The following is a 10,929-nucleotide window of genomic DNA, read 5'->3' as shown; positions in this document are numbered from 1 at the left end:
CCCGCCGGGGGTCGGTCTTTCTGTCGGCGCCCGCCCCTCCCTTTCGCTTTACCTATTGTGCTCGTTTAATCCGACCTCCCCTCCCTCTCTCCCTCTTCGGCAGCCAGTTGGTGGCTTTTGCATAAAAGGCAGGAAAAACTTTATTTCAAGGTGTGTTTTCTAAGTAGTTAACGTGGTCGGTCGATTTAACTCGTGCTCATTCCTTAATTGTTGAGGGCTTTTAAGGACACGTTGCACGTGTTGTTTCTTTTTCTTTTTTCCTTCTAGATTTCTTTTTCAAGCCGTAAGTTAAAAACAACCCCGAATTCTTCTTGGAATCCGTGGGACAGTTATGTCCATGTGTATTATTGCCTCCCGAGTTAGCATGGAGCAATTCCATCTTTAGTTTCTCCACTGAATGGAATCAGATTTCAAGTATTTTCTCACAGGTTTTATGATAATAACTACCTTTTATTGAGCTTTTTGCTAATCGTTTTTGAAGTTGGTAACCACTCCCATTTCACAAACGAAGCAGCGATTCAAAGAGTTAAATGACTTTCCAGCCCTAAATTATAATTAGGAAATGGAACTGGTGGGTCAGACTGTCTCTATGAACCCAAAAAACATTTTTAAAAAAATCAGTTTTTAGTTACTATGCTGTTGATATCAGCTGCAGTTTTTTGAAGCAACAAGTGTCCAAGTTACCTTCAGTTGTCTGTGGCATCCAGCTCTACATGCCTCAAATTAGTCATCTTCTTCCTCTAAGTTGTCCCTTCATCTGTCAGACGGGCAGCTTTAACTTCATCTGTCACCAAACCCTATCAGCTCTTAGAAATGCCTCTTGAAATAGTTTATTCCTTATTAGTCTGGCCACCATCCTCTTAACTCAACCTTAATCAATAGCTAATTTTGAATAGTACTTTGGCTTTTGTAGACATTATTTCAGTTAATCCTTACCGTGGTCTTGTGAGATGTGTATGTACTAGTATTATCCCAATTTTGCAGGTAAAGAAATGGAGCTTAGAAGTTATTGATCTTCTCATTATCACACAGCCAGTAGGGGTTGAGAGCTGCGGAGGGAGGCTATCATCCAAGTTTTTTACTGTAAATCTTGAGGGTGTTGTGTGTTTTTCTTTTTCTTTCTCTATTTTTTTTTTTTTACAGTGTTGCCTTTTAAGAGCCTTTCACCTAGTACCCAGATTAAAAGTGTGTGTGTGTGTGTGTGTGTGTGTGTGTGTGTATAGTTGAAAGTATTACATATGTTCCCTTTTTTCCCCATTCTAGCCCACCTCTAAAACTTACTTTCTTTAAACACTACTTTCATATTTTTACACCCAAACTAGAGATTATATAATTCTCCACTATCTATTGCACTCCATTTAGATGTCTTTGCCTAGTAGCCAAAGCGCCCTATAATCTACTAGGCTACATCTTACTCCATCAGAAAGCCTGTATTCTGGTTAGACAATGCTCCTTCATACAAGGATAGGGAATTCTTCCTCCTAACATTGTTCCTTCTGGATTGCCATCTGTTTTGCTTGTCCAAATCCTGCTCTTTCATTAAATACCCCTGTGCCTTTTCCTCCATGAAGCCTGTTCTTACTAATTTACTTCTTCAGCTAATTCTTGATACACTCAAGGGCTATACAGGTGGGTTTCCAATCTTTATTTTTATCACCTGAATCCTCCTTTTTCCTCCAAATTCTTATGCAGAAACTTAGTATTAAACAGGTGAAAGCTGAGCTGCTTTGGTTGAAATGGAGAAAGAGGCCCTCCCTTTCCATCCTCTCCCCCTTCCTTTACCTCCACCACCAGCCCTCCCTCTGTTACACGGCCAGTGAGGTGCCTTTCTAGAACTCTGAAGTGCTGAGTTACATGGTTTGGAACGCATTTAGCCTTTGATTTTAGATGGACTTTTTCAACCCTTGCAGATTGTTTTGTTCGTGTTAGCCTTGCCTCATTAAATTAGAGGCAGCTTGGTACAGTGAAAAAAACGTGGAAGTTATTGAGAAAAGACCCGGATTTGAGTTAACTCTGCCACTTACAATCGCATCTTGCCTTAATTTTTCACATCTGTAAAGTGAGCTAACGATACTTACCTTACAGTATTGTGAGGTTTCAGAGGAGATAAAGTAAATGAAAGGGTTCTATAACTGCCAGGGTTCTCTCTATGCTTCTTCCTGGTGACTTTATTATCATGGAACACCAGCTTTCTGTGTGTGAACAGGAAGCATGGTTGCTAACGGCTCCCAAGCTGAAATCTCATAGTTTTTATCATTGGAGAGATTGTGTGTTTTTGCCTTGAGGGGAAGAGCTCACATTCGCCTGACGGGTAGGTGCTGGTCAACTGTAATTGCAGGGATGGCGTCATGTAAGAACATGTCGGCTTCCGCTGTTGCCTTTTAGATGAGAAGGGAAGCTTCAGTTGCCATGAGAGGGTGATGATGGTGGACAGACTATATCTTAGAGATGCATTAAGATCCTTAGTATAAACCCACGACTTTTTTGTTACAAAGTAAATTCTACTTTCTGCAAGATACCTAGGTTTGAGTTTCAACTTCACCCCTTGATAGCATTGTCATGGGACAGGCAAGTATTTCTGTTCTATCTCACTGTGTTCTGAGAATCAGATGAAATAAGGCACATAAATAGAATTATAAATCTGGAGATAAAGGGAAGCTATTTTAATTATTTCGGTCTTTTCCTGTGCAGTTAGGTTCTTTCTCCTCGTGTTTGTCGCTGTCATTCTCGTGGTGTATGAGCTTGTAAAGCAAGCTCTTCCCATATATAGGTGAAGCCAGGTTTGTTTTAAAATAAAGAAACCAAAGATATGATCATCTTGTAAACAGAGGTTTAGTGTCTTACGAACTTGAGCTATTTATTTGGCATGGTTGGAATAATTTTGGAAGGAAAAGGGATAATACATAAAAACACCTTTACTGAATAATATGATTTTTTTACATTGTTAAATATTATCTTTCCAGGAGACCTCAGCCCTGCTGAGCTAATGATGCTGACCATAGGAGATGTTATCAAACAACTAATTGAAGCCCACGAACAGGGGAAAGACATCGATCTAAATAAGTAAGTGGATCTATAAAAAAGGTTTCGTAAGAGATCTATTACTCTCAGGTAATAGATCCTTATGAAATTATCAAATTCTACTTGTTTCCTATCTCCTGCTTTATCTTTTACTTGAGAATTTAGCTTTTCTGCCCTGCCCAGCTACTCATGGCAAAATTGTCCCATAACTGATAATACTAACTTCTAACATTTATTGGGCGCTTACTATGTCCCAGTCAGTGTTAGTAGTGCATTGTATATATTAGCTCAGTTGATCCTTTCAGAAACTGTATGAGGAAGGTACTTATATCATCGTCATTTGATAGATGGGTAATTTGATACAGAAAGGTTAATTTGTCTAAAAATAAATTACTGTGATTGGCAGAGCTGGGATGTGGAAATACGTGCTCTGTCTTACCATATGCATGACCTTTCTTAAGACCCTCTTCTCTGTTAGTTGAGATACTATAATGTTTTACCACTTCCTTGGAACATTGTGCTTATTTAATAAACATTTGCTAAAGGAATAACTATCCTTTTTTGACTATGAAGACATTTATTTATTTATTTATTTATTTAACCTATCTATGGTCTTCACTTGAGGATATGGTTATTGATTTTAGAGAGAGGAAGGAACAGAGAGAGAGAAAGAAATATGGAAAGGTTGCATCTCGCATGAGCCCCAACCAGGGACTGAACCCACAACCTAGGTCTGTACCCTGACTGGGACTCAAAACCTCAGTCTTTCAGTGTTTCGGACATTGCTCCAACCAACTGAGCCACACCGGCCAGGGCAAGACATTACATTTTAATCTTTTTTCTACCATGTCTTTGGCAGGTTTTTTTTCCTGTCCTTGTTGGCTATACGACCAATTATACAACTCTCTTATTTCTAGTGAGCATTTCTACTTCTATAAATTTTTATCATTCTCTTTTATTTAGACATCTAAAGCTAAAGCTAGCTTCTCCTTAAAATCAGTTCCTACTCAGATGTCTTTGATTAGTTGTGTTAACCTTCACCCACGCGGCTAGCTTCTCCTTAAAATCAGTTCCTACTCAGATGTCGTCTTTGATTAGTTGTGTTAACCTTCACCCACGCATGAAACTAGTGTTACCTTTGAATCATTTTCCTTGGGTCCAGTTAGGGTCTCATCTGTCACCATGTCGTTTCCCTGTGCAGGAACTTCCGCATGTCCCCAGTTGCTTATGGAGTTAAATGCAGATTCCTCAGCCCATTATTAGTATGTAAGGCCACTCGGTCTGGCTTCAATCCACTTTTCCAGCTTTTTAAATTTCTGCACCTTTACATTGATAACCTTTTGCTTTCTGTCAAGTTGGTCTACCCATGTTTCTTAAAATATGTGTATATTTGTTTTTGTGTCTTCACATAAGCCATCCCATTTGCTCTTGGTGTCATCTCTATGTTTTCACTGCATGTCTGAAGTCTGTTCTTTTTTCTGGGCCCATTTTCTATGAATATCTCCCCAGCACACATTGAGTTACTCTCTTGAATGCTGGAAGTACTTGTTGTGTGTGTGTGTGTGTGTGTTTTATCACACACATTTACTTTTGTTCATGCCTGTCTGCAAACATAGAGCATGAAATGACTATGCCTTATACCTCCTGACATGCCAAGTACTTCTGTAGTCTTTGGACATTCCACACACTCAGTTAACATTTGTAGAAAATGATGCAAACACCTCAATATTTTTTAGGTGGGTTTAAAATTAGAAGTTAACGTGACTGTTAGGGTTTGGCTAACGGAAAAGGAGAAGTTGGTAAAATTATAGAGAAGAGTAAAGGATTATTAGTTGGGATAAAGTTACTCCTGGAGGTGAGAGTAGGGTTATAATCGGGAAGGGGCAAACGGGTATTCTGAAGTTCTTATATTCTATTTCTTGAAGTGTGGTTACGCAAGTGGTTGCCTTATAATTGTAAAAGTATATGTGTTTTATGTTCTGTTTTTATGTATACAGTCCTTTGTATACTTTTGTGTCGCTTTCTTTTGTTTTTTGTTTGTTTGATCTAAGACGGTGGTTTGCAGCCAGGTGTGACTCCCCTCGCTCCTCCCAATAGACATCTGGCAATATCTGGAGACATTTTTGGTTGTTACAACAGGAAGAGGAGTGCTAGTGAGCAGAGGCTAATGATGCTGCTACACACCCCACGACAGAATTAATCTGATTCCAAATGCCGCAGTGCCGAGGCTGAGAAAAGACAGAACCCTTTGAAGCTGGAGCACCATTTTGAATGAGACCTACACGGTGTCACTGTCCCGGGCCCCTGATGTTTACAGCTGTTAAAGCCACTGTTGTCATCTGATGAAAGGGTAGAGGAGGAGTTGATGATATTATTTACAGGTCATTTCTTTTGGTAGCTTTTCTTTGAAATGCTGTGATCTCGATAATGCTAGATGTTTTACTTTCAGGGTGAAAACCAAGACAGCTGCCAAATATGGCCTTTCAGCACAGCCTCGCCTGGTGGATATCATTGCCGCAGTCCCACCTCAGTATCGAAAGGTTTTGGTCCCCAAGTTAAAGGCAAAACCCATCAGAACTGCGAGTGGGGTGAGTACTTCAATTCATGTAATACTGATTGTGTATCTGTCCTGCCAGAAATTCTTGCCTCTATGTAATGCCCAGGTAGTGAGGTAGAGATGGGGAATTTAGACTAATATAATCTGTGTATTATGATATATGCGGAGTGGAACATGAGTACAGAATGCTAGGAGGGCCTAGAAAGGGAAAGAATTCATTGTGCTTAAAAGAGTAAATGATGTTTTGGTGTCTTTAAAAGTATAGATTGAGGCTTGGCGATTTTCACAGTATGATAGATATTGTTGGCCGCCATATTAAGCTTATGGCTCTCAAAATAATTGATATTTATAAAAGGTAGTTTTAAAAGGTAATTAATGGCGCAGTCATTCTATACATGGTGACTGTGAAGAGATTGACACAGTAGGAAATGCAGTGGGAGTCCAGAAGACAGAGAGAGACATCCTTGCAGTAAAAGGGACTAGGAAAGCCGAGTAGAAAGTGTGGAGCTTAGCCCTAGCTGGTTGGGCTCAGTGGATAGAGCGTCGGCCTGCGCACTAAAGGGTCCCAGGTTTGATTTCGGTCAAGGGCACATGCCAGGGTTGCGGGCTTGATACCCAGTAAGGGGCTTGCAGGAGGCAGCCAATCAGTGATTCCCTCTCATCATTGATGTTTCTCTCTCTCTCTCCCTCTCCCTTCCTCTTTGAAATCAGTAAAAATATATTTAAAGAAAGAATGTGTGGCGCTTGCTTGACATAAACGATGCTCATATAAGCAGAAGAGAGCAGGCTCGAACAGTAACGGGAGTAAGGGCACAGGGAACTGAGGCGCAGAGATAGAGATGATAGAAGTGTGTGCAGGGAACAGTGAGTACACAGACTGCCTGGAATTGATCGTTCGTTTGGGAAAGCCTCAGGACATGGGATTGCAAAGTTAGTTTGGGATCAGCTTGTAAAAGTTCTTAAATGTCCCACAAAGAAACTGGACAATAGGAAACTGTTTAACGTTTTTGAGAAAGGGAGTGATATGAACAAAATAAATTTTCAGAAAATTACTTTGGATATAAGATGTAGGGTAGTTTGGAGAAAAACAAACAAACAAATAAAACCAAAACAAACTTGTTAAGATATTCTTGGCTTTACCTAGGTGTGAATTGTTAAGAGTCTGAATTAGGGTAGGAGCTCTAGGATAAAAAGGATTGGTGGGAGAGATAGGATTTGGACCCTCTTAAAATATGGTACCCAAATTGAATTCTCTGTTCCTAATCTGTTCCTAATGTAATCTAGGAAGTTCAGTCTGGCCCTACCTGGTTTGGCTCAGTGGATAGAGCATTGGCCTGAGGACTGAAGGGTCACGGGTTCGATTCCAGTGGCGGGCATGTACCTCGATTGCAGGCAGACTCAATTCTCGGCCCCAGCTGCCGGAGGCAACCAGTTGAGGTTTCTCTCTCTGTCTCTCCCAGTCCCTTCCACTCTCTCTAAAATCAATGGAAAAATATCCTCCGGTGAGGATTAACAAAAAAAGAAGTTCAGTCTGTTATTTGAATGAGGATATTAAATTTCTAGTAATTGAAACTTGCATTGACTTCTTTGGTGGCTGTATATCCTGGATTATATTACATGTATGGCTTATTAAACCCCAAAACTTCTACATGAAATGTACCACCAATCCTGGTCTCTTCTCCCTTGTACTTAAGTGTTTTTGTTTTGTTTGTTTGTATCTAGGTAAAGGCTCTTTAAGAAAAACCAGTATTTCCAAATCTGTAACTTCCTCCTCTTTCCCCCAAGGGCAACCACTTTTAACTTTTAGAGGATTTCTTAGCATTTACTTCCTTATCCCCAAATAATATGCTTTATAGATAAATCTTGAATTTTTGGTTTTGCCATGGTTTATGAGCTTGACACTGTGGAAGACAAAGATTGAGCAACCTTTCAACCTGATATACTTGGCTTTATGACACCGTTCTATCTGCTCCTCTGATCATTTCTTTTCTTTCTTTGAGGGCTACTCTTGTTCTGCTTGCCTCTAAACATTGATGTTTTCTGTGGTCCTGGGCCCACTGTATTTATGCTGTACTTGCTTTCTTTGGTGATCTCATTCATTCACATTTTAAGTATAGCCATATACTACTTACTCCCTGCTCCAACCTCTCCCCAAGCTTCAGGCTCATTTCAGATGGCCTGTTAGACATCTCTCCTTTGACTCCATGTTGACCCTCAAGTGTATCATAACCCAAACTAACCTCAGATGTGCTCATCCGTCTTTCTTGTCCATCTTAGTTTCTAGTGCCCCGCTTCACTCAGTTTCATCTACTTCCTTTCCCTTCTCCCCAGGAATGAAATGCATTGTTCATTCCTATCACCGCTGGTAGGAATGTTTTATTTCTTGTTTAGATTATTTCAGTCATTTCTTAACCTGTCTACTTTGTCTTGCCTGCGCCAGATGTATTCTGCAATGTCACCAGAGTAATCTAAAAAATATCAGAAGTACACAGCTGATTTCTATGTGCTCTGCATCCTAATCTCCATGCTTTTATTTCTGCTGTTACTCTGGTGGTTCTTTGTTGTTTGTTTTTCGTGTGTGTGTGTGTGTGTGTGTGTGTGTGTGTATTTTTTAGAGAGCAGTCTTCAGGTTACAGAAAAATTGAACAGAAAGTACAGAGTTTTCATATACTTCCTTTCCCTCCTCCCCAGGTTGCCCTATTATGAATACCTGGCATTGGTTTGGAGCATTTGTTACAATTCATTTTTTTTTCACTGTAACAAAATTCAAATGTTTAATTTTTTCAAACTTAACTATATTAATAAAAATAAATTATATTTAGACTGTCTTCAACATTTGTGCATCATCTTTATAGAACTATGCTTTCAAAACACATTTTGTAAAATACATCAATTTCACAATTAAAACATGTTTTATAAATGGGGGAACATTAAAGAACATTAAGTTAGTTGAAAATATACCTCATAATGCTGAGAGTTATGCTGTTCTTTATCAAATTAACTGTATTTGTATTCAAAATAACATGGCTTTTAACTAAAGACAATTATTTCTTGTCCCTTTCAGTGATTTCCTGAATCCAAAACAAAATTTGTGTATTTATTTCTTTGAAAACATCATTTGTTGACCGTCCTTTCACTGCCATGGAATGATTTGCCTTCTCAATCCAGTGAATTTTATTAGGAGCTTGCATTTTCTGTGCGACTTTCCCCAACAAGTTCTTTTCACACTATTATTAACTGAAGCTTACAGTTTTTACATTAGGGTCCCTCAAAGTGTTGTACATGGGTTTTACCAAATGTGTAATGTCATGTATTCACTATTAGCTGGATCATATAGGATAGTTTCACTGCCTTAAAACTCCCCTGTTTATCCTTTCCTCTGCTCCAAACCTCTGGCAACCACTGATCTGTTTACTGTCTCCATACCTTTGCCCTTTCCAGAATGTCATGTAGTTGGAATCAGTCTGTAGCCTTTTCAGATTGGCTTCTGTCATTTAGCAAGATGCATATAAGGTTGTCTTTTCAGTGGCTTGATAGTTCATTTGTTTTCGTGCTGAATAATATTCCACTGGATGTACCACAGTTTATTTATCCATTCACCTATTGAAGGGCATCTCAGTTGCTTCCAGTTTTTGGCAATTGTGAACAAAGCTGTAAACATCTGTGTGAAGGTTTTTGTGTACTCCTAAGTTTTCAATTCATTTATGATTACTGGATCACGTGGTAAGACTATGTTTAGCTTCATAAGAAACTGTCAAACTGTCTTCCAAAGTGGCTGTACCATTTTGCATTTTTCATCAACAGTGAACGAGACTTCCTGTTGATCCACATGCCTGCCAGCGGTCAGTGTTTGGGATTTGGGCCTTTCTAATATGTGTGTGCAGCGGTGCCTCATTGTTGTTTCAATTTGCAATTCCTGAATGCCATCCGATGTTGAATATCGTTTCATATACTTATTTGCTATCTGCATGTCGTCTTTGTTGGGGTGTCTGTTCAGATCTTTTGCCCTATTCCTAAATGGGTTATTTGGTTTTTTATTGTGAAGTTGTGAGAGTTCTTTGTCTATTTAAGGAACACGTCTCTTATCAGAGAGGTGTTTAACAAATGTTTTCTTCTAGTCTGTGGCTTGTCTTTTCATTCTCTTAACAGTATCTTTCTCAGAGCAGGACTTGCAAATTTTAATCTAGTTCAACTTACCAATTTTTCTTTCATGGATTGTGCTTTTGATGTTGTATGTAAAAACTCATGGCAAAACTGAAGGTCACCTAGTTATCTTCAAAAAGTTTCATAGTTTTGCATTTTACATTTAGGTCAGTGATCCATTTTGAGTTTGTATTTAAGGGTTTTTGTCTGCTTGGTTTGCTTAGAACACCATGTTCGTTGTTATTCTTAGTGTCACTATTAATTACAACTATAGCTGCCACATGTTGCCCACCTGTTACATACCAGCCACTGTGCTGGTATGTTTTCTAATTTAATCCTCAAAACAGTTTTGAGGGATAGGTAGTATTGTCTTCATTTTCCAAAATAGGAAAATGCACAGCAAGAGGCAGAGGAAAGATTCAAACCTACACCTCTGGCTGACTCCAAAGTCATTGTTTTTTCTACTTTATCAGTAAATTTTAAGCAGTAGTCAACAAAACTACAGGATTCCTTAGAGTTTTTTAGGAGCTGCTAAGGAGAATAGTATAGGGAAGCTGTGGGAGCAGGTCTCAGCTCTACTTCATCCAGGGCTACTGCTTTTAATCTTATAAATTGGGGTTTTAAGTAAAACGTTACAAAACAAGAATTCTGCTTTAAAAATGTTTGGAAACTACTGCATATTGCTCCCTGGCCCTCTACCTTGTTAGCTCAGTTAACTCTTACTCAGCACGGTTGTTAGCCCCCCCCCCACCACCAAGGCTTTCCTGACTCCCCTGGTCAGGGCTAATTAATTCCCTTTCAGCATTCCCAGGATTTTCTGCATTCCCAGGGTTTTCTACATGCCTGTGGTTTTGAAATAGCCTATTTCTGTATGCCTAAGGCAGTTTTGCTAGGTACGATTTTAGAGGACGGAGGCAGTGTATTCATATTTTTGTAGTCTCCCCCCCCCCCCCCCCCCCCACGCGCGCTCTGTGTGGCTCTAGAACGTGGCCTGTGTAAGTAGGAGGCTCTTGGTAAAACATTACTGAATTAGGTTGGCCTCATCAGTGGTATATATGGTTGTATCTCCTTTTAAATAAAAACGTTTGTTTAAAACAATGTTTTGCAATCAGATCAGAATATTTATGTATTTTGTTGTTTCTCTAGAGCAGTGGTTCTCAACCTTGGCTGCACGTTAGAATCCACCTGGGAATCTTTTTAAAATCCTG

General features: G+C 39.4%; 1 protein-coding gene across 1 annotated transcript in view; it reads left to right on the top strand.

The window, feature by feature from the left end:
• Positions 1-2,967: 2,967 nt before the first annotated feature.
• ELP3 (elongator acetyltransferase complex subunit 3) overlaps positions 2,968-10,929 on the top strand; it is an 88,632-nt gene continuing 80,670 nt past the window's right edge. The window contains exons 1-2 of the mRNA XM_005857883.2: positions 2,968-3,063; positions 5,471-5,609. Coding sequence (XP_005857945.1) covers positions 2,987-3,063; positions 5,471-5,609 — 216 coding nt within the window. The 5' untranslated portion in view covers positions 2,968-2,986. The remainder of the gene's footprint in view (positions 3,064-5,470; positions 5,610-10,929) is intronic.

The sequence above is a fragment of the Myotis brandtii genome, unplaced genomic scaffold (assembly GCF_000412655.1).
Source record: "Myotis brandtii unplaced genomic scaffold, ASM41265v1 scaffold1148, whole genome shotgun sequence".
Lineage (NCBI taxonomy): Eukaryota > Metazoa > Chordata > Mammalia > Chiroptera > Vespertilionidae > Myotis > Myotis brandtii.
The sequence above is the reverse complement of the archived record's forward strand: the minus strand, read 5'-3'. Positions and strand labels throughout refer to the sequence as shown.